The sequence below is a fragment of the Vicugna pacos genome, chromosome 25 (genome assembly GCF_048564905.1).
Source record: "Vicugna pacos chromosome 25, VicPac4, whole genome shotgun sequence".
NCBI lineage: Eukaryota > Metazoa > Chordata > Mammalia > Artiodactyla > Camelidae > Vicugna > Vicugna pacos.
In genome coordinates this window covers 24,652,810-24,679,164 of record NC_133011.1, presented here as the reverse complement: position 1 = coordinate 24,679,164, position 26,355 = coordinate 24,652,810, and the positions used below count along the sequence as shown (strand labels likewise).

Below are 26,355 nucleotides of genomic sequence, written 5' to 3'. Positions count from 1 at the left end.
CACCTTTACAACATGAGCTCCTCTTAATACTCTGTATAATGCTTACAATGCTTCCTGCTTTTCATATATTGCCTCATTTGATTCTCAGTTATCCTGTTGTCTCCTTGAATTAGGTCAGTGTGAGGCACCAGTAGAAACTGGACGAAAGGAGTAGGGAGAAAGCCAAGTTGCACTAACGGGATGACTAATAATGTAAAAGGCCAAACTTTAGGTTTAAAAAATTCTGTACCAAGTTAGAACATTGAACTGTCACTGGACAGCAATTAAAATTTCCGAAATGAAAATGTCAACTATATTTTGTAGCATATTTAAATTATATTCAGCTGTTTTGCCCCTTTATGACACTTGCTGAGTTTTACTTTTTAGATTTGTTGCTTATTCTCTTTTCTGCCTCATCTACCTTCTACCACCATTAGGTGGCCTGGGAGACTGAACACAGTACCTAGTACCCAATTTGTGCTCAGTATATTCTTAATGGATGGATGAATGAGTTCTGAAAGCAGGACAGAAAAAAATGACAAGAAAGACTTTTTTTTTCCCCAGAAAGCAACATTCTTTTTAGGTTCTTAATATTTGGTGTACTTCATTATCAGTTTTACAAATTTGAAGTTGGAACTGATATTTAATTACTATGAGGATATTTTTATATGAAACCTGTTATTAAAAGACTTCCCAGAGGGTTCAGGGTCATTCAGAAAATGTCCACATTGGGAAAGATTTCAACTCTGACATGATGCTACGTTTGAAACTAGGAAGCCTTCCTATGTTCATTTAATTCTGCTGAGCTTCTGTAGAATGTTCAAACGTCCTTGGAATTTTCCTCATCATTCTTTTACTTCAGAAGGGGTCATGTTGGCTACAGAGATGTTGTTCATTGCATAAGAGAAATCTGGAAGAGAAATCATTACGTGAGAGAGAGAAGGAAAAACACACGTCATCCTGTGTTTTCACAGTTACTTTTCTATTTGGAAATAACGTTTATATTGCTTCCTGTTTGATAATTACAAAGAATGCACCCGCAGACATGAAAGAGACCTCTTTTCAGTGTAGGAGGTGCTTGGACGTGTGATCCAAGCCAATGAGTGTGAACTTGGAGATTTAAAGGAGCCTGAAGGGGTGGAGGTGGAGGACACGCCTGTGTTAGAACTGTTGGAGGAGGGTGAGCATGAAGGGATGTGAAAGCTGGAGCTAGGAGACAGAATGTGTTAACTGACATATTATCGCTCTTTTTCATTTGGGTAATTCTATTTCTTTTCATAAAAAGGAGAGAAGAGATATTGGGCAGGCAGCTAGCAGTTATTCTCATAATGGCACAAGTAAATACAACAAAAATCATGAAAATGGTACATTGATGACTAGAGTTTGTCAAAACTGCTGTGCAGAAATCAAATGTCCATGGATATCACATTAAGAAAAAATGAGGAGAGGGAATTCCCTGAGCAAGCTCTGTCATAGTTAGAGGTTTACTTGAGCTGACATACCTTTCTTCAGGTCAGCTCATTTCAGCAACATTTATCAGAGTATCGTAGACGCTGACTAAATGGTTACAAAATAAAGGTCTACGATCCGGTGTCAGAATGAGTTATGTGGCCCAGGGAATCCTAAAGCAGGCTGTGCATCAGAATCTCCAGAAGAAATTATGAAAATAGAGATGTGTAGTCTAAATCCCTAGATGGTATGATTCAGTGGATTTGGAATTCAAGAATCTGTACTTTTAAGGAGTGCACGAATGATACTGAGGCAGAGAATCCCAGGGACTGGCCTTCGGAGATCACTGGTGGGGAACGAGTGCTTTGTACAGTATGATTGTGGGTAACGGTAATTGACACGTATTGTTGATGTTCTCAAACAATAGGATGCACCGAACTTCTTGCTGTCAATGCAGGTTCCTGCTGCCACCCCCAGCACTTTGGAATAGCTGGATCTTAGAAGGGGCAGACATCTGAATTTGTAACTAGCAGCCCAGCTGATTCGAAAGCAGGTGATCTGCACACCAGATTTTGAGAAACAGTGATTTTTGAGGACTTACTATTTACCTGGCACTGTGCTATAAATCGTGTATACACATTATCTGATTCCATCCTCCGAATAATCACATGGGGGAGGGACTTTCATTATCCCCACTTTACAGATGTCGAAACGGAAGCATGCAGAAGATAACTCATCCAAGTTCACCCTGTAAATAGCTGAGCTGACTTGCAGACTCGAACTGTTTCACTGCAAGATTTACAATCTTAATACTAGATTGCCTCCTTGCTTCCTGGAGTTCAGAGTGAAAAAAGGAATCTTCCCAGTTGGGGGCAGATCTTAGGAGGACATTTAAACAAAAGAAGGATAAATGGACTTTGGAATTCGTGACTTGGTCCTTGGACACCTAAAGTTTGACATGTCTGTAATATAAATCCTTTTTTGCTTTTGTTTGTTTAGTTATAAAACTTTGATAGACCCAACTGAAAGCAAACATGTTGATATTCTTTTCAGATAGTAAATAGTGGGATAGTGTTTGACATTACTGAGTAACTATTAGACCAAACTATGACTTTAGAAAATGCTGGTGATAGGGGAGGGTATAGCTCAGTGGTGGAGCGCATGCTTAGCATGCACAAGGTCCTGGGTTCAATCCCCAGTATCTCCATTAAAATAAATAAATAAATAAACCTGATTACCTCCCCTCACCAAAAATAAATAAGTAACATTTTTTAAAATACTGTTGTTAAGAAAATGCTGATATTCGTAACATTGCAAACCGACTATATTTAAGTTTAAAAAAAGAAAGAAAATTCTGATGTGTTGTTGAGGTAGACACTCTACATTTTTTTTTGCCTTTGATAGTGTTTTTTTAAATTGAAATATAGCTGATGTACAATGTTGTGTTAATTTCAGGTGTGTTACATAACAATTTGATATTTGCATACAGTGTGAAATGATCACCACGATAAATCTAGTAACCATCTGTCACCATACAGAGTTATTATTCCTTGTGATGTATATTACATCCTTGTGGCTTATTCCTTCAAAGAACTTTTGGCTTTCTCCTTCAAAGGCTAAATAAAGTGAGGAAATAGATAAGGAAGCACATAAACACAATGAAAACAAAACAGGGGCTACGAGAGCATAGACTATTTTTTTAAATAAGTTACTCTTTTGGATTTAGTGATATTGTCAACTGTCTTTCAAAAGATAACTTTTTAAGAAATTATAAATTTCTGCTGCCTATTAGCATCTCTTTAAAGGGCCTATTTCCTGGGCATTAGAGGAGAAGAGGCTGTAAGTCAAAGATAACTTGTTTACCATACAGGGACTGTAATTTAAATGTCCCTTTGGAGTTAATGAAAGTATAAAATAGCTTTTCCCCAGCAGACTGAGAGGAGTCTAATTTAATTATCTGTGAGCGTTACAGATGAGAAGCAGCCTTTCATCCACTTCCAGGGGCCGAGTATGGACAGCTCACACCTAGTGAAGGGAACAGGGGATTGGAGCTGGGAGTGCATGAAGAATGCCCACGGGAGAGTTCGATGATCACAGGCCCCTGTGCTCCGCCAGCAACAATGGTTAGGTCCCATGTACAGTGTTCACGGGAGTCTGAGACACCTCATCATGACTTCAGTCCTTCAGCTCTCAGCCAGAGTCTACCAAACACCCCCTGCATCCCAGGCATCATGGGGGTACTGTGCATCCCTAGACAGAGCACGGACCCGTGAGTACATGAGGGACAGGCATCCCACGAGGCGAGAATTTCCAAAGGCTGATTTTTCAAACGTTAGAAGGAATAAGTAAAGGGATAGGAGTGGGCAGCATGTTAGAGGCGTATTTTAAAGACCTTTGTCCTTTGTGAGTGCTGTTTCAAGAACTTGAAGAGTCCCTGTCTGGAAGCCATGGTATAAAAATTTTCTCCAAATTTTAGTTTTCCAAGAAAGATCACAAACTTATGTCTTACCCTGCTCCTTTACTTGCGTCGCTTGCACTAGAAATTCACTTGGTTTGGTAGCCACTTTTCATATAGAGACCAGGATGGCATTCCTTCCAAAGAGCCACGAGCTAGGCCACTGTGAACGAAGCACACACACACACACACACACACACACACACACACACACACACACATTAGTTTTGAAGACTGCTTTTAGCCAGTCCCTCTCAGTAGCCATTACCCACTCTCACACCTTAGCCTTCAGTTAATTCAGGTCACACCTGGACTCGAGCAGAATGTTGGGGCCTTTGAGGAACACTAGGGACTTGTCAACACCCTCTGTGTTAGATCTGTGAGTGTGTTTGTGGTGACTGAGTGTGTGTGAGTTTTGTCTTTCTCAGTGGGTAGATGCTCACTGTTTATCAGCAAACTTGCAGTTTGTGGGCTGTGTGTGGCTTGCAGGTGTAATTTTCCTTGGTCTCCATATTGTTAACTTTAAGTTTATTATAGAATTTTAAAAAAATTGTATAAAAGAAAACCCAATCAGGAACCACCAGGTGCACCTAACTCAGTTTTAATAATTGTCAATATTTTGTCTGTCTTGTTTCCTCCATCTACCTGGTTTGGGGGCAGGGAGCAGGAGACAGCATGCTGGAGATTTTAAAGCAAATGCCAAACATCGTATCACTTCACCCCGTACATTATTTTTCCGGCTTGAATTAGTTGCCACCTGAGGTAGGCAGAGTAATGGTCCCCTAAAGGTGTCCACAGCCTGATCCTCAGAGCCTGTGGATATGTTGCCTCAGGTGGGAAAAGGAACTTTGCAGATGTAATAAATATCTTGAGATGGTGAGATTGTTCTGGATTATCCAGGTGGCCCCAATGTAATCACATGGGTCCTTACAAGAGGGAGGCAGGAGGGTCAGAATCAAGAGGAGGGATGCGGTGATGGAAACAGAAGGAGCCCTGTGATGTGGGGCCAGGAGCCCAGGGATGTAGGCAGCAGCCTTTAGAAGCCAGAAAAGACAAGGACATGGATTGTCCCCTCCAGTCTCCAGGAGGATGCAGCCCTGCCCACACCTTGATGTTAGGACTTCTGACCTCCGGAGCTGTGAGGTAATAAATACCACTATGCTTCTGGTAATTTCTTAGAACACCAATAGGAAACTAATACACAGACTTTGATAAAGAGGGAGAAGTCACATTAGAAAAAAAAAAAGACAGATTTATATCTTCTTTTGAAAAATCAGAGATTTGGCAGTGCTGTGCCCACAGTCTTTTCTGGCAATGATAAGCTAATGCTGAAAAGTAGCTACCTTACAAGTGAGATGTGGTTTGTTTCTTTTATTCTTCTTATGTCTGGTCCTCTGGTGTCTCTAAGTTTGTGACTCCTTGTCTAGAAGATTCTAATGGTTAATGCAGCCACTATAATATTGCCGAAGGCGTGTGTTTTGAATCTAGTGTTTTTTTTTCAGCCATGAGCTGGAAGGGTCAGAAGCCACTCAACTTCCTAGTGGTTCCAGTATCTAGGAAAATTGGGTGGTTACCAATATCCAAACACTATTTCATAGCCTACTGTATGCATATGTCACCAAACATGTGATGTATGGTTGATTTAAAACTGCACAGCACATTAAATTGGACTTCACTATCTTAGAATTTGCAAACGTTTGTACTGGGGTGAGCACCACGCAGGAAGAAATGTGCTTACTAAAACAACAAAAGCATGCAAATTATATGTATAGTATGATGAAATGTTTCATCGCCTTTAGAAAACTATGTTTCATTTACTAACCCCCCCAAGTTGTGCACTGAAGAGTAAACATAAAAGACTAATTTTATCCCAGCTACTCATTATAAATAGAAATATCACTTTAATGCATCAACCTGTTAAGGGCTGTGAGTCATTTACACCTTAGTCTTGAATTACTTTAATCAGATGTGAGACCTGGGGAGTCAAAAGCTTTGATTGTTAGGAAGGGAATTTAGGCACTTGGATTGAACTGATGTCTGGCCTGAGTGAAGCCGCACGTGCCTGGAGGTAGGAAAGAGGGGCAGAGGGAAGGATCCCGCGAAAACAGCCTCTCCACCTCACACAGAGTGGGACCCTGTGCTTTCCAGCCAGCAGGAGGCATCGCAGCTGAGTTCCCAGCCATCATCCCTCCTGCCTTTCCCCTCATTTCCCTCATTTTCCCACGTCATCACTCTTCTGGGAGGCAGCTTTGTGATCTGAAAATATCTCAGCTTTGAAGACAGGAACTAGTTATGTAACCTTGGCTAGCGCACGATTTCTCTGAACCACAGTTTCTTCTTCTATAAAATGGGAATAATAATAATTGCCTCAAAGTGTTGAAAGGACTAAAAGAAATGGAACACAGCACAGTGCTTATATTATTTCCTAGGGCTGTTATGACAAACTGCCACAAACTGGGTGGATTAAACAACAGAAGTGTGTTGTCTCACAGTCCCGGATGCTAGAAAACTCAAGATTCAGGCATCGGCAGGGTTGGTTCCTTGGGCGACTATGGGGCACGGTGTTCCTTGCCTCTCTCCTAGCTTGTGGTGGTTTGCTGGCAATTGCAGGTATTCTGTGGCTTGGAGATGCATCTCCCTGACCTCTGCCTTCATGCTCACGTGAACGTGCTCTTTGTGTGTGTATGTCTGTGTTCAAATTTCCCTTTTTATAAGCACACCAATCATATTAAACTAGGGGCCACTGTATTCCAGTATGATGTCATCGTAATTAATTACATCTGCAATGACCATATTCCCAGAAATGGACATTCTGTGGTACTGGGGTTGACTTCAACGTATCAATTTGGGGGAGGGGGCAACACAATCTGACCCATAACAGTGCTCATCATAGAGTAGGCTCCCTTGAGGAAGAGAAATTTTTTTCCTGTCATGTAGATTTTTGAACAGTCAGGTTTAAATGACTCAAAATCTGATATCACCTCAGATATCAAAATGACCTGTCAGAATGACCATCATCAAAAAGACAACAAGTAACAAGTGTTGGCGAGGATGTGGAAAAGGGAAGCCTTGTGCACTGTTGGTGGGAATGTAAATCGGTGCAGCCACTATGGAAAACAGTATGGAGGGTCCTCAAAAAACTGAAAAAGAACTGCCACACGATCCAGCAGCTCCACTTCTAGGTGTTTACCTGAAGGAAACAAAAACACTAATTTGAGAAGATACATGCGCCCCAATGTTTATAGCAGCATTATTTACAGCAGCCAAGATATGGAAGCAACCTTAGTGTCCATCAGTGGATGAATGGATAAAGGAGATGTGGTAAATACTTACGATGAAATCTTCCCATTTGCAACAGCAAATAAGTCAGACAGGGAAGGACAAATACTGTATGATTTCACTTACATCTGGAATCTAAAAAAGCAAAACAAACAAACAGAACCAAACAGAAACAGATTCATAGATACAGAGAATAAAAACGTAGTTGCCAGAGGGGAGGGAGAGGAGTTGGGCAAAGGACTAAGAGGTATAAAATAAGTCACAGGGATGTAATAAACAGCCTAAGGAATATAGTCAATAACACTGTGATAATTTTGTACAGTGAGGGGTTACTAGGCTTACCGTGATCATCTCATAATACATTTAAATGTTAAATCACTATGTTGTAGACTTGAAACTAACATAATATTGTACATCAACGACACTTCAATAAAAACCAAATTTTAATGTCATGTTCTCTCTAAACCTTTCTCTCCCAACTGCCTCTTCTAACTTACCACTATTTTTAAGAGACTCAAAGATACAGCAAATCCCAAACAACTCTGACTTTATTCAATTTAACATTGTATAATTCAGGGAAGGCGTGGAGTTGAAATTTACTTTTGGACCTTTCTCAGAAAAGGCTGAGCTGAGCAAACAAATAAACAAGGTGAAAGGGGAACGTTTACAAATTTAAAAGAAGAAACGACTCTGAAGCAATCTGAGGAATCCATTTTCATACAAACAGCAGGTCTCTGTTCCAAACAGCTGGTGTTTTGAAGTGGCCCTGTCCTGGCGGAAAACCCAGCATGCTCCCAGTTGAGCCGAGGCACTGAGGGGGGCTACAAATAAATCTTTTGACTCTAAATGGAATGGTTGGTGAGATAGCCTTCTAGGAGTCGAGGCTCACTACTGAGAGAAGGGACAGACAGAGTGGGCAGGTCGAGATCCAGAAATCTGCATGAAGGAGGTGAGACAGTCTGATGGTCATGAAACCAGGGCTTCCCTGGAGGGAAGGAGGAAGAAGCTCTCTAGTAGTAAAAACTAACGTAGGCAGGGAAAAAAGCAGGCAGAAATTTTCAATGTGGGCATGACAGGGGGGACACAAAGCAGAATCCTGTTTGGGGCTCAAGTTCATGGCCAGGATTTCTCCCAGAATGCTGAATGAGGTTGAGGGGAGGGTTCAGAGTAGAAGTAGGGTAATGTTGCTATTCACCCCTTCTCCTTTCTGGGGTCCCTAACAGAGAGCAAGAGAGGATGATGTTCTAATGGGAAACAAGAAAAAGAACACACTTACTAATAGCTGGACAAGTGTCCAATAAGCCCTAATGCCGAACTCTGATGAATGTCTGATTATCTAGAACGTGGCTGAACTGATGCACCGTGCTTGCCTCCTGTGGCCTCTCTTGAAGCTAGAGTGCTTGGATATAGAAAGGCGTCCATGGTATGGACCAAAATGGCCAGTCCCCCTCTAGGATCAGTCTGACACAGATGTTCTAACCATGCAGACACAGGGATTTGGAGTGATTAAGCAGTGACCACAGACACCCACCTTTGACAAACATGACGGGGCCTGCTGTTTAAAGAGTCCCAGTGACAGTTCCTGGAGCTGCACAGTTACAGTGATAGCACCTCCTTCCTTGGAGGGAGAGTTAATTAGACTGAGGTGGAGAAAAGGGCAGAAGGAGAGAGGTGGGTGGCGCTCCTCCTCTCTGTAGTAGGTGCTCCACCAAGGCCGTCAGTCTGCTTTTTAAAAGGCAGAGACAGGCGGAGGGTGGAAAACCGTCTCAGACTTAACGACGTACAGGCTCAAGTGGATGGACCTGGTTCTTTCAAGTCATTGGTCCTTGATTATGTGTAGCCTGAACTCACAGGAAAACAGAGAGAGAGCAATGCAAGTAGAATCCAACAATCTTTCTAAAGCAATAAGAGACCTTGGAGATACTTCCTGGAATGTATCTTAGAGTGTTTTCATTTTGAAGAGCCGTCTTATTAGCAGTAAGCAAATGAGGCAAAACAACTGAAAGGCCAGGTTTGTGTGATTGAAGTGCTGTGGGCCGTGATGGGGACTAGACCTTCACGTGCCTTCCACCTCCCTTTGCGTGATACTGTTTGACGAGAGGAGATTTAAAACCCTGGCTGTGCATTTATCTCTGTGGATATGTGTGATCTACCCTAAAGTTGGCTTCATTTTGAAATCCCAGGGACCAAGGCATTACTTTTAATAGAGCCATCAAAGGCCTCTGTTAGAGTGCATTAGCATCTGACCTTCTGCATACTCGGTAAATAAGATAACTTTCAAAAAAGTCTGCTCTGTGTCTGCAAGTGTTCAAAGGGGAAAGAAAGAAAACTGGAAAACTGACTGAAAGTATAGTGGGTTCAGACCATTTTCTTAATGATTAATTTCTTGTCTTAACCCTGCCCCCTAAGTTCATGTTCACTCAGGACCTCAGAATGGGACTTGATTTGGAAACAGGCTCTTTGCAGATGTAAATAGTTGAGTTTCTATTGAAATAGAGTGGACTGTAAATCCAAGGACAAGTGTCCTCATAAGAAGGCCATGTGAAGATACACAGAAAGAAGTCCACGTGACTGTGGAAGCAGAGACGGCAGTGATGCGGCATCAAGCCGCAGGACACCAACTGATAGCGACCAGACGCTAGGAAGAGGCAAGGCAGGGTTCTTCCCTAGAGCCTCAGGAGGGAACGTGGCCCTGCCAGCACTGAAGGTGATTTATTTACCACCCAAGCACCAGAGTCTCACACGGCTGACTTCTATGTTGACTGTGGTGAGCATCCCAAATATGAACCTGGAATCCGGGGGCTTACCTCTATGAAAGTCCAGAGGCAGTTTTAGAATTTAGTAGGGGAGAGCAAGCTTGGAACTGGGGACTTCTGCTGTTGGTTGCTGGGAGAGCTAGCGTGTAAAAATTATGCCCACAGTTAAGTGTCCCACAGTCAGACCGTATTTTTCATTCCATATTTTTCACTCTGCTTTCTCTAACATTCTTCATCATGGTCTTGACATCCATCAAATCAAATGGATCATTCTGTCTGCCCCCCACCTTAAGCCACCCTTGAATTCAGCATGTGATCCAGGTGCCAGACAATTTGGGAATTGTGTGAGAGGACAAGAATTAGTCCTGTGAGGCTGAGGCTCCCACCGAATCCTATTCCGAGTCTTCTTTTTGTAGATTTCTTTCCCCTTCTCCCATGCCTTCTCTTTCTCTCCATTCTCCTCCGCATCCAGGTGTGGATGTCCCATCTCTTGGGTTCGGGGTGGTTCAGGACCAGCTAAAAGAGAGCTGCAGGTTGAGTGGGATTTTCTTCTTGGTTCCCTGTGCTCCCTGTGGCCTCATTTAAACTCCTCCCTCTTCTTCTTTTCGTAAAGTGGAGATGATCTTTGCCTCTCTGACAGTTGGTGCAAGGATTAATTATCTAATGTTTGTAAAGCATGTGGAAGTTGATAACTGCTAATTATTTTACCCTGGTATCTTCTCCTTTGTTCTAAACACCTAGCAACCAAAGGTGAAAAGACTTAAATTAAAAAGTTGTTGAGATAACCATGATCTCCAAAACAAAACTTGTGACTGACCTTCTTCCTTTTGAACTTTTTTCACTATACTATTAGTCACTCCCTTTACATCTAGACCTTCCTTCCTGAGCAGGATGGCTGGAAGAAAGCATGCAGTGGGGATGGTTAAACTACCAGTACCTTCCGTATGGGAAGTACTCTGTACACACTTGTGTTTTTTTGTTACTGAAACTGGGGTCTGGCTGTTTGACACCTGAAATCCAGTATAAAGAGAGGCATGTGTTGATAGAAAGGAAAGTTTGCTTTATTCTGGAGGCCGGCATTTGGAGACTGATGAGGGGCAGACTCCTGTCCAAAGGCCAGTTCCTCGTCCCCTCTTCTGATCAGTGGGCAAGAGCTTTTAAAGGGGAGTTTCAGGGTCTACATGCAGAACAGGACAGTCAGCTCTGAGAGTTATCATGAAACTAGCCATGCAGTGGTCTGATCAGCGTCATCTTGATTGCTTTAAGTACAGTTGATCTTTGGTTCCAGGGTCAGTTTGTTCCCATTTTCTTGAGGCCAGTTCTTGGAATTGTGGCAGCTTCTGTCACGGCTACAGTCTGGTCATCATGTAATTAACTTCCTCCACCTGGTGGGAATTTCAGTATCTACAAAGCAGCTCAAAGGATATGGCTCAGAATCTTATCTGTAGCCCTTGAGGAGGGAACTGAATGTCCTTGACTTTGCTTAATGACTAAACTATTATTATTTTGTTTTGCTTGACTATTTCCCTCTGTTTCTGTATTTTCTTATTTCTCTGATTACACTCGTTCTTGGACTGAAGTTTTTCTATAGATAAGAGGCAGGCGGAGGACGTGGAGTAGAACTCTGTCCTGGGAAGGGCCCGTAAGGTCCTGCTCCGTTTCACTTTAATCTTAACATAATGTGCATGGGAGGCCGTTATTAGCATGTTACACATCAGGAAACGAATGCTTTAAGTAATCGATTCAGAGCCCTCAGAGAACCGGTAAAGCCAGATTTCAAAGATGTTGTTTGGCTCCAAAGACCGTGAGCTCCTCCTGCCACCCTGTGCTCAAGTAGAAGGTAGGAAATGAGTGCTGGGAAGAGTGAGTTGCTGTGAGGGGAGAAAAAGAGACATTGCTTTTTGCCCTGTGAACAGAGTCCACTGAACAAAGAAGGGGTATAAAGCGAGAGTCTAGAAACTAAAGCAATCCCTGCCTAGGAGCAGGGAACTTAAAAATAAAAATAAATAAGTAAATAAATAAAAGATGTGATTTTGGAGTTGGGGAGGCTGTTAGCAATACTGTAGTCTCACCCCATCCTTTGGCAGATGAGAACTTAGAGCTTGTAGGCAAGTAATTCTTGCCCAAGTTCACTCAAATCTTTAATTTGATATTCTGAGTAAGAAGAGCTGAGATTTTTTTTTTTGATTCCATATACCTCTACATTTACTTGTTTTTTGTTTGCCCATTAGTTTTTATTTGTTTGTTTTTCTTCCAATTTTACTAAAATATAATAGACATACAGTGCTGTATAAGTTTAAGGTGCATAGCGTAATGATTTGACTTACATACATCATGGACTGATTACCACAATAAGTTTAACTAACATCCACCATCTCATAAAGATACAAAATAAAAGAAAAAGAAAAAAATTGTTTTTCTTGTGATGGGAACTCTTAGGATTTGCTCTTTTAACAGCTTTCATGTGTAACATCCAGCAGTATTGATTATATTAATCATGTTGTACTTCACTAGTACTCATTTATCTCCTAACTGGAAGTTTGTAACATTTGACCACCTTCATCCAATAACCCGTCCCCCATCCCCACCTCTGGTAACCGCAAATCCGATCTCTTTTTCCATGAGTTGGTTTGTTTGATCTTTTGAAGTATTGTTGACCTACAACACTATGTCAGTTTCAGGTGCATGACATACTGATTCGATATTTTTATTTATTACAAAATGATCACTGCAAGAATAGCTAATATTTTTAAGGCTTGCCTGCTTCCTGTTTGCAAAACACTTTCCTAAGCTCTTTACACATATTAATTCATTTAATCCTTACAACTCTACAAAGCAACAGTATCATTCTTTCCTTTGCAAATACCTACAAAAAGAGCATGGAAAGGTTTTGGTAAGACCACCTCTTTGAAAGTAACCTGCAGATTCTAGGCATTTTAGAGGAAAAGAGGTCAGCAGTTTTCAAACTGTATTTCAGTGTTTGTGAGGACCCCTACTCGGAGGTATGAGTTGTAGGAGGATAAAGACAAAGTCTGGGATGCCAGCCTGGCTGCAACACCATACACACCCTCTTTCAATTGTTTGACATTTTGTTTTATGACTGGATGACTTATGAGACCTGTCTCAAATTGAGAAGTCAATGACTACATGCCTCAGTTCTTTTTAAAGTTGAGATATAATTGACATATAACATTGTTTGAGTTTAAAGTATATGATGTGTTGATTTCATACATTTGTATCTACTTCCCTTGATTCTTACCAGTGACTTCTTTCCACTCCCTCTTAAATTCTTCTTGCCATTTTGTAAACTTTTTCTGAGCTCTGCAGGGATGACTATGGGATGTCCCCCTTATGGGATAGAGGATTCAGCTCACCACTCCATGCATCAGAATAATTTCAGAATTCAGTGTCTACTTCCCTGTTTCTTTCCCGTCACCTTCTTCATTAGAATATGATCAATTCTTGCTTCTGATCACTGACTGCTGCAGCCTCTGATGGCAGGAATCTGGGATGGAGAGGGAAGTTGTCACTTCTGTTTCAGGAGTCACGTTTCACTAAAATGCAGACACATCCCCAGAACTGTTGCATTAACACTGGAGAATCTTTGGGTGCCAGGAAATACGGATTTGTAATAGAAGTTGTCACTGAACAACAGCCTAAGTATTCGAGCCTGAAGACAAGTGTTCCTGAAAGATTTTACAGTGTGAAGCTCACATGGCCCAAAGTATGGTTAAAAACCTGTTCTTCAACATGAATTTTTTCTCCTTGGAAAGTCTGTTGTCCTCTTAGGCAGACTTCTACCTTCAAGCAGCCACATGGTATTAAAATGATCATTCTGCACATAGGAATGGTGGGAAGTGCTCACTCTCAGTATTCTCCTAGCAGAGTTAACATATCCATACAGGGCTCTTTAGTAAACAGCAAAATGTTTTAGGGCTTTGGAATTATTTATACTTATATATATACCACTTGTCATGTGGGTGATTTTATGATTCCACCATTAGAAAAGTGAATTTTACTGAATTTTACTCTTGGTATTTACTGTTGAGATTTACTTTGCAAATTTAATATTGTTTTTGAAGAATGATATTTAGTTGTGTTCCCATTTAAATCACTGATTCCAGTCAAAGTTAATGGATCAGATCTGACTAGGTAAGTAAGACAGGCACTTTGGAAGGATCATTTGTAGCTTCTCCACTCCTATTTAATAAGCTGGAAAAGTAGTTTACTAGGTTTAATGTAGAGGCCGAAAAAAATTTATTCTAAACCCCCCGAACATGTTATGCCTTGAGACCATAGTTTATTTACCTTGTAGGTTCTGGTACACTGCCTTCTCTAACAATTCATTTTGATGTCTTGAAGAGGCTGTTGTTCTGTTGGAAAGAGCAATTAGCTAAAGTTGAATTTTTTATATGTGTAAAATGCGTAAAAGGGGAAATAAGCTAGATAGTCATTCACATTCCAGTATAAATAGCTTTACAAGGAATTTCTTTGTTTTAAAAGGAAATTTTTATTTGGAATTGCTGGAAGTTTGGCATTAAAAAATAAAGGTGATTATTGTGCAATGAATACTTCCTGGGAAGAGAATGAATTGAAATTGTCAGCGTCAAAGATATTCTTAGTTTGACTTATTTGACTTATCATTTTCCCCCAAGGAAAGTCAGTACTTTGTCATATTGTTGCCATTTCCAAAGAGCACCTTTTTTTTGAAAAGTTAAAAAATCGGTGAGCCTGCCACAGTTTTCTCACCTTAAGTTTCATGTAGAGCCTTACCATCTGTCAGGTACCAGGTCAACACATTATATGCGCTGTCTCATTTAATCTCCTCTCCAGCATTATAAGGTACACACTACCAAATAGGCTCTAAATGATGCTTATTCTGCACTGTGCTGTGCATTTTAGACATTTTAACTTAATCCTCACAACAACCCTCTGATATAGGTACTATTATTTCCCCATTTTACAGATACAGAAACTGAGATACAAAGACATAAGCTGACCTGCCCAAGATTCCATGGCTAGTAGATTACAGAGCTATGGTTTATGTTCAGGCATTCGAGCTCCAGAGTCAGCGACCACTGTTGTATATGGTGCTATCATTATCAGTTGAGGAAATAGAATCACAGAGACTAATAACTTGCCTAAAGTCACACAGGCAAGAACTAATGGAGCAGGGACTCAGACCCACGCAGCCTATCAACCACAGAACCTACAAAATTCAACCCTCATGTCATCCTGCACATCTTCCCTATTTTGGTCAGTCATTTCCAAAGGCACATACCCTTGCCTCCACCTCAATACAGATTTCACAGTGGCACTTAAGGAAAGGTAATGCTAAGAATAGAAAGGGAAGAAATTGGCTTTATCATTTATTTAGCTTACTGTCTAGTTTACTTTAATTCTAACTAGATTTGGAATAGTGGTTCATTGTGAGAGGGTTGATTCTTCACTGAATTAATTGCCAGTGTCAAAGACAGTCTTAACCTCATCTAGACAGTGCTTCTTATCTTTAATTAGTCTGTGACTCACCTGAAGAACTTGTTAAAATTCCAGATTCTGCTTCAGTCGGGGAGGGCTGGGTCTGAGATTCTGCATTTCTAGCAAGTTTCCAGGTGATGCTGATCCTGTATTCTTTCAGATGAGCTATCTATACATTCTATCTGTCTGTCTGTCTGTCTGTCTATCTATCTATCTATCTATCTATCTATCTATCTATCTATCTTCTATCTGTCTATCTATCCATCTGTCTGTCTGTCTATCTATCTATCTATCTATCTATCTATCTATCTATCTATCTATCTATATTGGGTCCTCCTGCATGTGGTTTTCCATTGGAGGTTGTCTCTTCCTTGGTCAAAGTGAACTTTTGATGGAGTTTATTATTTTCCTCTCTGTACAAAGTGAAGAGGCTACTTTTGTGTATTCTGGTGGTTGATGTCACTGAGACTTTATGACAAAATGTAAAAACAAATAAAAGCCCTTGTCAACATAGAAATAATTAACTGTGCTGAAAAACTGATAAAGAAACTAAGAAGAATTTGAGTATGGTGATGCCATGCCCATCTTGGGGAGCTCTGGAAGAGACAGAATGTTTAGGCTGGTGGCCTTGTGCTTCCTGGTGGGAGGGGGGAGAAACTGCTGCTGGAACATGACCTATGCTTTGAGTGGCAAGGCTAGAGCCCTGAGTTTTTCCAGGCTTATCTGGAATATGTATCCCAGGGCCCAGAGTTCAGATTGGAAGGAGGGCGTTTTCATAGATGAAAGAGCACTTAGGGCGTCTGGGCGACAGACCAACACGGGGCGGATCATGGCTCATGAGACAAGATCTGAGCTACGCAGACTCTCAGGACTGGAGGAGACTTTGAAGGTCATCTGGTCCAGACATCCAACTGATGTTTGAATCCTGTCGTATCCCTGCCAGGTCATCTCAGCCCTTGAGTTAAAGAGGTCTTCACAATGAATGGAACTTAACATTCAGTAGAACAAGAGAATTTCAAGATGGTGCCTGAATCACAGAAACCAGAGTGAAAGACTGGGGGGGGAGGCTGTGATGTCTCATACCTGTACAGACGGACGTTTGCCTTCATAGTACATTTTTAGAGCCTTTGGGTATTTATTCAAAAGCCTCAGACCTTCTCGTTTCATAATAAAAACAAAGCACGCTATGAGAGACCCAGCTGGGTGTGCTTATTCCCCTATGCACATGCGTCCTGCTAATAAATAAAGATTTCAGCGCTGACTGGCAGGTGAGAAACAGTGGCAGATGTTTGGCTGCTGGGCTACTTTTTGGCTACACTGACTATATATCAGGGCCCTTGAGAAAACATATTTTTAAAAATCAAGAATCATGCAGCCATGAATGGTTTCACCTCATTTTGATTTTACAGCATGAAGCAAAAAATACTTGGGTTGTTGGGTCTTCTGATTGGGAGGGAATGCCAATTTCTTTTTTTTTCCAGTTACTCTTTCTCAGGCTGTTGTTTGATGGTTCTCTGCTTTGTGTTTCAGGTGCCTGGGGACAGTGAGAAACAGTGGAAGCCAGCGCTGGTTGTACTGACGGACAAGGACCTGTTAATTTATGACAGCATGCCACGGAGGAAGGAAGCCTGGTTCAGCCCAGTCCACACGTACCCTCTTCTTGCCACCAGGTAGCCGTGGTCTCATGTCTGGGTATGAAGTGTTTGCTGCTCGAAACTATTTTAATCAATGATAATGATTTCAACACAATATTACTGCTTCCTGTTACAACAGATGTTGAGAGCTCCCCGGAATACAGCCACACATTTTTAGCCTTATAGATTTAATGATCATTTACAACCAAATGTGGGGCAGCACAGAGTCAGAAGACAAACTGCTTCTCCATCATGAAGGAACAGTGACATCTCTGACATGGTCCCAGCCTAGTCAGCTTCCTGGGTCTCCATCCCATTCCCTTTGAGATGATCTCTACACATATGTTTACAGTCTTGAAGTTCAGGTAGAGTCTAGCAAGGGTCTTCACTTGGTGGCACAAAACAGGTCTCATGGGAATGTCCCACTGTGCTTTTTAAATCTGACTCAGCACAAGATGCCGTAACAAATTCTTCTGCAGCTGTGGGAGGCTTCCCATGGAGGTGGGGCTTCCAGGTCTCTCCGTTTCTTAGGACTTTCAGTGCACATTTATTGTTCCTCATCCTAATGCACCATATGCATGCCCCCTTCTTAAAAGGCTTGTATCCTCAGCACAAAAGCACATCAAACCAGAGTCTTGCCTTCAGACCCGCCTTCTGTTGTCAGTCCTTTCTGTAAGGGCTTTAGGATAATGGGTACAGTTTTCTTTACTCCCGTCCCCTCTGTTTCTCTACCCAGAAGCTACGCGTGCTAATTTAATGTTTGTGGCTTCCTGGTGTAGTGCCTGGCAATTTGGAGCCCTGACATGTCTATTGAGTGAAGTACCGAACAATGTGGGGTGAACTCTGGAAGGAGTTTGGTCCAATGGACTGAGGGGGCATGTGTTTTGAGCAAGAGATAGACAGAAACAAGACGGGTTCTCCATTCTGAAGGGACTGAGGTGTCAAGCAGGTTATAGTCAAAGTTCAGATACAGGGAAGAGAGTGAGACCCAGAAGCAGAGCAAAACGGTATCACAGAATTGAAGTGACAACAGTGAACTGAGCTGAAGTTCCTTGAATCCCCTCTCACTTCCACTCATGGCTGATTAGGAAGACAGCAAGGGTAACCTGCAAATGGCAATTACTGGCCCCAGAGGTGAAGAGAGGAAGCCTTCAGCGACTAAGAACCACACCTAGATCACTTAGATATTAATCAAAATAAACACAATGAAATAAAATAGTAATTTAATTTTTGAGTCTCATAAGCCTCAAAATTTGGGGCAGGATAGCTGTTAAATTGCAGTTGATGTTTACAGTAAAATCGCAACAGTCAGAATCGAAGCGTCCTGACATGTTCCCATGAAGATTCAGGCTACGTCTTGGGGTTCATTCAAATTCAGCTCAAACCCCATCACTTTCTGCAGTTAATATCCGCAGTCCTCATGCATAGGCTCTGATGTTCAGATTCTGAGACATTCCCATAATTAAAACCAAAAAAAGATGAGACCACAACCACTGTCTTCCATTTACTAAGAAGATAAATTGAACTCATGCTTCTTGGAATAGTTTTCAGGAATAAACGTTTCAAGAAGGTAAAGTATCTAGGTAATTCTCAGGCAACTTGAAAATAAAAACTTACCCTAATATGTAGCTTTCTCCTTACAGTTTCTGAGCTTTCTAATGAAGGCTTTCCATGGCTTCTATTTGAGCATGCAGAACTTGCCCAATTTAAGAATCACCTGGCTATATATTAAAGAGTCGGTCCCGAGGACCCTGCTTTTTCATTCCATTCTGACTAATGGGTGCATGCATTTATTCATTCGGGATTTAAAATATTTAGTTCCTCAGTCACACTCGCCACATTTCAAGTACTCAGCAGTTGTGGCTAGTGGCTACCATTTTGGACAGCACAGATCTAGAACATTTCTGTCATCGCAGAAAGTTCTATTGGACAGCACTGCCCTAGAACATAAGTGACTCCCTCAGAATTTGTCCCAGTTTGGGCAAGTGACTGGACTTGCACGCTCCCACAGCAGTCCGTCACAAGCTCAGGCTGCCTGGCGGGCTTTTCATCCTGCAGACTCTTCAGACTGTGTGCGCAAGCAGGGCGCCAAAGGCACTCAGCGAAGAAAGTCATGGACATGAACCCATAAAGGAGGATTGGGTGCACAGACAGTATATGGTATCTGAGTAGGTTTGGGTGGGGTACTAGAATCACCTGTCACTGGCTCATGAGGTCTAGATTGTGAGCAAAACGTATGACTAGCCTAAAACTGTAAGCCTGTGTCTGAAATGGAAATAGAAAATGGAAACCCCGTTAGGTGCAAACTATACTTATTTAGAACAGAAGATGTGACATTAAAAAAAAATCGGTGTCTACCATCTAAGCAAAAAAGAGAGGTACCCGCGATCCTTGACCTCCCAACTCACTACCTCTCTCCCAAATAACTGAACTACAAAGTAAAAATTTGTTATTTTATGTGCATATTAGCCCTATGAGCAATGACAAAATTAGACTCCTAATCATGACCCTGATTTCCACCCAGAAGCTGGTGAGGAAGAGGTAAGATGTTAAGGCAGCCCTGGCTGTTTCTTCTTGATTCAGCCCCTCGAGCTAGTAGGTGAGGTGCCGGCTGCCCTGAGCAGAAGCCTAGAAATGGAAGCCCTGGAGTTTCCGTCCTTGACTTCCTCCCACCTGAACAGTGCTTAACCCCGGGCCAGTCAGTCTACCTCCCTCCTTCCAAGTCCCCATCTGTTAAACGCACTTGGCGGATGCTGCCCTCTGCAGCCCAGGGAGAGATGCGCTTTGGGGGAGTAGGTTTTGAACTGATGTTTTGGCTTGTTCATTGGACACCATGATTTGCACACATTGGTCATGGTCAGCTTCTGTCCCCGACCTTGTGGATGTGTCCAGAAAAAGACTTTTGGAAAGCAAACAGCCAGGAAAATGACCCATCCCTTGCCCCGTGGAATCCTGCTGGAGAGAGGTGGCCTCTTCGTAGCTTCAGGCTGTGGGGCAGGGTTCACCCCAGCTGAGGACTGAAACTACTCCGTCCTTGCAGATGAAGCTGCTTCTCTAAGGCGGGAGGCTGGGCTGAGGCTGTTGGAGAAAAATCTGCCAGATGTGGTAGAATTCAAAGGGAATCTCTGGATCCTTCCCTTACAGAAGTTTCTCCAGTACCTGTGCCCCTCCAGTCACATACTGCAGTTCATCAAGTGACTTTCATTTACTTCCTGTGTGTCCCATACAGTCACGTGTGGCACCGGGCCCTCTACAGATGAGCAATTGGGCACAGAGCCTGTATAGTAGCATTATTTGTTTTCCTCTAAGTGTATTTCTCTAAAGAAGGGGTCATGTCTTTTTAAAAATTTTCTTTGGAAACCTTTTATTGAGGTATAATTTATAAACAGTCCTGTACACAAATCTGAAGTGTACTATTCAATTAATTTTTACTTGTGGATACAGAGCCATGTCTTCTAAAAAACTTTTATAGGGTAAGGTGTCTACTAATTAATCATGCTGGGTGACATTATCAAGAAGGCCAGGGTGGTGCCATTTGCAAATTGACCCAGGTGGTAATAAACCAGTGGCTGACCTTTGAGGGCAGAGCATAGATCAAGGCCAAGGGCTTTCCATGGATTCTATCTGACCATGCAGAACTTGCCCAGTTTAAGAATCACCTGGATATTTATTAAAGGTTTGGTCCTGAGGACCCTGTCCTGGGAATTCTGGCTCAGGAGGGCAGGGTTAGGAATTGGGAGTCTGTGCTTTTAGCAAGCACCAGGTGGATGCAGCCCTCAAGGTTACCACGTTTAATCCTCACAGCCCGACGAGGTTTAGGGTTTATTCCTATTTCACTGAGTAAACTGAGGAGTTAAGAGAGTAAGTAATTTACCCACAGTCACACGAGTCCATCTTGACCACAGGTCTCTGCAGCCTCCCAGGAGCATGTGTCCTATTCCCCAGAGTTTTGGTGGCTCTTTGCTGAGTGGATCACATAAATCTTCCCTTAGCTCTCCTGACCACTTCATCATGAATAAGTGGCCACTCAGATCACAGAACAGAGTGAGAACAGAGCTAGGGAAGCTCTCAGAGACCTGGAGTTTCTACGCATGACTTTGACCAGGGGTTCTCAAAGTCTGGTCCCCAGACAGCAACGTGAGTGCCACCTGGGAACTTGTTAGACATGCAGGTTCTCCATCCCACTTCAGGCCAGCTGAATCGGGAACTGTGGAGGTGGGTTAGCAAGCCTTCCAGGTGTTTCGGGTGCAGGCAGATGAGAACCACTGCTGCTTGGCATACTCCCAGGGGTCGTGGTAGGAGGGAAACTCCATAACAAGGACTTGGTTTTTTTCTTCTCAAGCTGTGATGACCACTGATGAATTAATTCAAAGGCAGTCCTGGATCCAGGTGCTCACAGTCAGCAGCAACTCGGACGTGCAGTATGGCTGTCCTGCTTTTTCCCCGACATAATCACGCAGGCATTTTCCACTGGTACTTTGCCCTCTACCCCAGCTTCCTTTGACTGATTGCATGGTGCTCCATTTGATGGATTCTCCAGTGCACAGGAAGTCACTGCATAGCAATGACATTAGTACAGCCTTATTTAGCATAATGCTTGGCACATGGCAGGACTGGGCAGCTGTCAGGCCCCCTCCCTTTGCCTTAGCAGTGCTGGGAAGCATCACTTAGAATGTTGGAGAGTCTTTCCCTTACGCAAGAAGAATTGGCTGGGGTAGTAGCCAGCAGGAAACAGGTTTCTTCTAAAATCAAGTTATCACTCAGCCCAGACAGTTCATAGTTGATTTGTTTATTTGTTTAGGGTTTTTTTTTTAGGCCCAGGCACATCTAATTTATATTTTTCTGGAAGGTGAAAATTTGATTGTGTTTCATAGCAGTGGCATGAGAAATGCTCACAACAGGTTCTTGGTGTCAGCCGCCACACAGAGAAGTTCACAGGCAGTCACTTCTCCCACTGACAAACTTCCATGGTACCTCTGTGCACTGATGGTGTAATTCATAGCAGTATGCTGAGGAAGTTTGCAAACATGTTGTAATTTTAGCTATTCTCATCCCTCAGCTTTTTATGAGTTCTTGGGAAAACGTTTTTTGCTTAGCCAAAGCATATTTAATGTTGCTGAATATTTAAAAAAAAAAGTAGCCTTGCCCGTGTGGAATGTGTGGGTTGTTTGTCACCATTGTCATAATTGGCAAGTGAGATAGGTCTCCTGAGAACGAGGATTAAGGTTGAAATATTTCTGGAATTCTAGAAGAGGTTTAACCCAGAAATTCTGCCCGTCCAGCCCCAGTGGTTGGGGAAAGGTTCAGAAGCACAGAGCTTGTAAAAAGAATGACACTGCTCTGAGCCCAGTTCTCTGAGCTGTGGGCTTGGGGTAGCTGAAAAAAAGGCACTGATGGATATGCACTGCTCTCCTTAATATTACTCGGGAGCTGAAGACCCCGAGCATTCCTCCTGGACGTGTCAGATAATCTTTGGTGCTTAAGGGACTAACCTGTTTCTAAGTGCTAAAAGTAGCTGATGCCTCAGGCCAGCCTCAGACATTTAGAAAGGCTTTCCACTGGGAAAGTCTGGCCAGTTGCATCTGTCAAACATGAAATTATAATCAGCCCGTGGTTTTCGTGCTAAGTCCAGGAGGCCCCCTCACTCTTAGAGAATGTGAATGTTCCATGGGCATTCCCTAGGGGAGCGTAAAAGGATCGACATGCCCGAGAACCTGCACTCCGTCAAACTGAGAAGTGTGGGGTTTGCCAACACGTCCATCCTGGCCCTGTGTTCTCATGTACCTAGTGTTCACTCTGTCAGCCTCCCGCCCTCCCTCCTGCGGAGCCAGGAGCTCTTCAGAGGTGCTGAGTGGGAGACTGGCAGAGTGAGGAGTTTCATGGACCTTGGAATCAGACAGACCAGGGGTCAAATTCTGAGATCTCTAGTTGCAAGATGATTTTGGGCAAAATATTACTCTGTCTGAACCAAGTGTCCTCATCTTCATGAAGAGGGTAGTAGCATCTTTCTGCGTCACACAGTCATTGCTGGGACTGATTAAGACTGTACATGTAAGCGTTTAGCATATAACTGAGATATAATAAGGGATTGATAAATGCTAGCCGTTGTTAATGTTGGAGAAAATAACTGAAATTAATGTATGAATGACTGAGAAGTAATTGGACCTATTTGATCCTATTTGTAATACTGCCTTTATCAGGGACTTGTAGTGTCTTAAAGTCATTGAGATGTAAGGACGGGGCTAATTAAGAGTTGTTGGTGTGTTTGTAAGGAGAGGGAAGTGTGAGATGGAAATAGGGAGCCCAGAACCCCTTACCTCACACCCCAAAGCTAGTTCTGAATGCCACTTATAACCACATTGCAGGTGGTTGATGGCTTCCACCTCAGAGCCAGAATGTTCAGTTCAATTTAAGAAACTTAACAGGCTCCTGTTAGAGGCCAACATTGTACTAGGGGCTGATGGTAGAGGAGTTAGAGGGGAAAAAAGCAAAATGTGAGCAATAAAAGCCAAGTGTGATAAGAGCTATTCATTCACGGTTTTATTTTCTTAGTACATGAGGACTGATTTTAATTGCCTTACATGGAGAAGTTCTTGAAAATCTTTTTATAATATGTATTCTGTACACATTGTAATATATGTTGAACTAATTAAAGCATAGGTAGGATAGGAGACTATGTAAGAGGGTAACCAGACAAATCAAGCAATGTATCTAAAAGTTAGAGTTCTAAGATTGCTTAATACTATAAAGACTATTACCTTTAGAGGAAAAAATTTACCAAGACATTGGACGATCATGATGTGACAGGATTTATTGGATTGTAAGTCTTGTTTATTCCTGGAGAAGGAAGGTACATGGAAGAGTTAAATCCATGGATGACCTGAAATCTTCATCATCCTCCCTCACTTTAATTTCCTTCCAACCTATAATTGACCAGCTGAAGTTTGGCCCCTTTTTCCTGGCATACTGGAAAGAATATAGACTTTGTAGTCATGTGGACCTGGATTCAAATTCGGCACACTCACTCTGTGGTGCTGGACAGCTACCTTACCGCACAGAACCATGGGTTCCTTGATTGTCAAATGGAGCTCGTAATACACTGTCAAAGAGTCATTGCGGAGGCTGAATGAGACAGTGTATCAGTGCGACCTTCCACATAGTAGGTGGGGATCTACTTTCCTCCCTCCAGCTGCTGGCAGCTGGCTGTGAAAGGTCATGAAGCCATGGGGAATGGATGGAGAATGATCACATGTCTCTGGAAGTTCACCTGGATAATACCACTCAGTAGTCAAAACCAGGTACCAATCTGCCCTGTGGCTCATTCTTCCATGTTAAATTGGTCTTTGCTTACACTCAGTATCCCTCAGTGATAATCAGCTTTGTGAGAGGTGGGAACTTGCCTAACTCTCTTGCCACCAGATTCGGATGAAAGACGTTTAGAAGACAGAAATGAGGCGGGTGTTCAGTTATTCTTGGCTGAGGGGCAGCATGCTCATTCCCGGGCAGCCCCTCCTGTCTGATAGTTTGGTGCTTGCTAATGATTCTTCCCCCTCATTCTTGCCTGAAGAGTCTGTTGACTGCTGGACCCCCTGGGGTGGCCAGTTGATGAAAGAAAAGTATCCAAGAGGAGCACCAGAACCACTGACGTGATCTGACCAGTAACCAGTTGCTTTTTTCTTTCTTTCCTTTTTCTTTTTTCTTTTTTTTTGGTGGCTTGCACTGTGGCATATGCAAGGAGATGCTAATTACAGCAATTAAGTAAAATGAGGATGTAATATTGCTTAGCAACCCAGTTACCTAATCTGTAATTTTACTAATTTGGCTGAATCTGTGTGCTGCAACTGTTTTTGTCTTAATTAAGGATATTAATAATAATGTTTTTTATGGAACATTTTATGCAACAGTCACTAACACCTATCCAGAATTAAATTAGTGTGTAACTAAGCACCCCTTGTGAGATAGGTTTCTTTGGTTTTTGTTTTTCTCAAAACCAGTCAGGCAAAGGGGGCATATCTAAGGATCAAGAAACAATAGGAAGCCTCGTAGCAGACCTCAGATATTGGTGGAGGAACATGAGGTGTAGCCTTCTGCAGGAATGAGTATTTCTCCTGCCAAGTTCTTCCAAATCTTGGACAAAGAATTTAACTTGAAAGTGGGCTTATCACACCGCCCCTCTGCGCCTTGCGTTGCCCACCACTTTGGGCATTTCAAGTCATTTTTAAACGTTCACTCTTTCTTTTTATTTTACTAAAAAAAACTAAATGAGTGAAGGACCCATTTATATAAAATCCTCTAAATGTTCACTGGATCCACACTGGCCATGAAGGTGAAATCTTAATGACTTTCACTTAATAAGATGGTTACCTTCTAATTCCAGACCAGAAAAATCATTCTGACTCTCTAAGCAACCAAACCACTACTAAAGACACCAGATGCTAAAGATGGATCTGAAAGAATAAGCAGGAAATGGATGTTAGGTGAATCTCATAAACACCTCATCCGAATCACGTTTTAAGATCACTTTTTTTCAGGAGTGAATTAATCTGGAAATTAGCATTTAGTGCATGCCAACCCAAGTTCTTTGGATTTAGCAATAACTACTGTTTGGTGTGGTTGAGGGCCTGAGGGCGGAAGAGAATTCAGATTATCTCATAGCAGGAATGAATCACAGACTTCTTGGAAAGGAGTCCTCTTTGTAGTCGAGCTGTTGATGTAGTCATTCATTTCACAAATGTTTACCGAGTGCCTGCCATGTGCCTGGAACTGCTCTGGGTGCTGGGTGTACAGCAGGGGATAATCAAATAAAAAAGCCCTGCCCTGGTCAAATTCATCATAATAATGACTAATACTCTGTATTCTGGGCCAGGTGCAGTTCCATACAGTATTCCTGTGACTCATTTCGTCCTGACGTTGCTAACCTCATTTTGCACGGAGGAACCCAAGGTGTGGAGAGTTTAAGAAATGTGTCAAGGTCATAGAATTAGCAAAGAGCCAGGCTGGGTTATCTGACTCTCTGCTCTGTCCCCTCATATCCATGGCTTCATTCTCATGCCCCCCCCTCTCGTATTATATAGTCCTGTTCATCTGGTCACTTATATGCACTCCTGGCTAATAGGGAGTGTAAAACCTTGCTGGGGTTTGTGGCTTTGCTGACAACCGTGGGCATGTGTGTCTGAATTTTGTAACCAGGGAAGAAAACGTGTCCTTGGGCTTCTCAAGAAGTTTCAGATAAAACTTAGAAGTTGGGTGTGAGTTGCAGCTTGCAAGAGTGTCCCAGGGTGCCAGTATTTTTTCTAGCCGGGTAAGAAAGTTCTCTTCTCTGGGA

The 26,355-nt window shown here is 42.4% G+C and overlaps 1 protein-coding gene across 3 annotated transcripts in view; it reads left to right on the top strand.

The window, feature by feature from the left end:
* The window catches only part of SNTB1 (syntrophin beta 1), a 199,249-nt gene that overhangs the window by 157,683 nt on the left and 15,211 nt on the right, over positions 1-26,355 (top strand). For all 3 annotated transcript variants that reach the window (XM_072949659.1, XM_072949658.1, XM_006211420.3), the window contains one exon: positions 16,927-17,066. In XM_072949659.1, the coding sequence (XP_072805760.1) occupies positions 16,927-17,066 (140 nt within the window). The remainder of the gene's footprint in view (positions 1-16,926; positions 17,067-26,355) is intronic.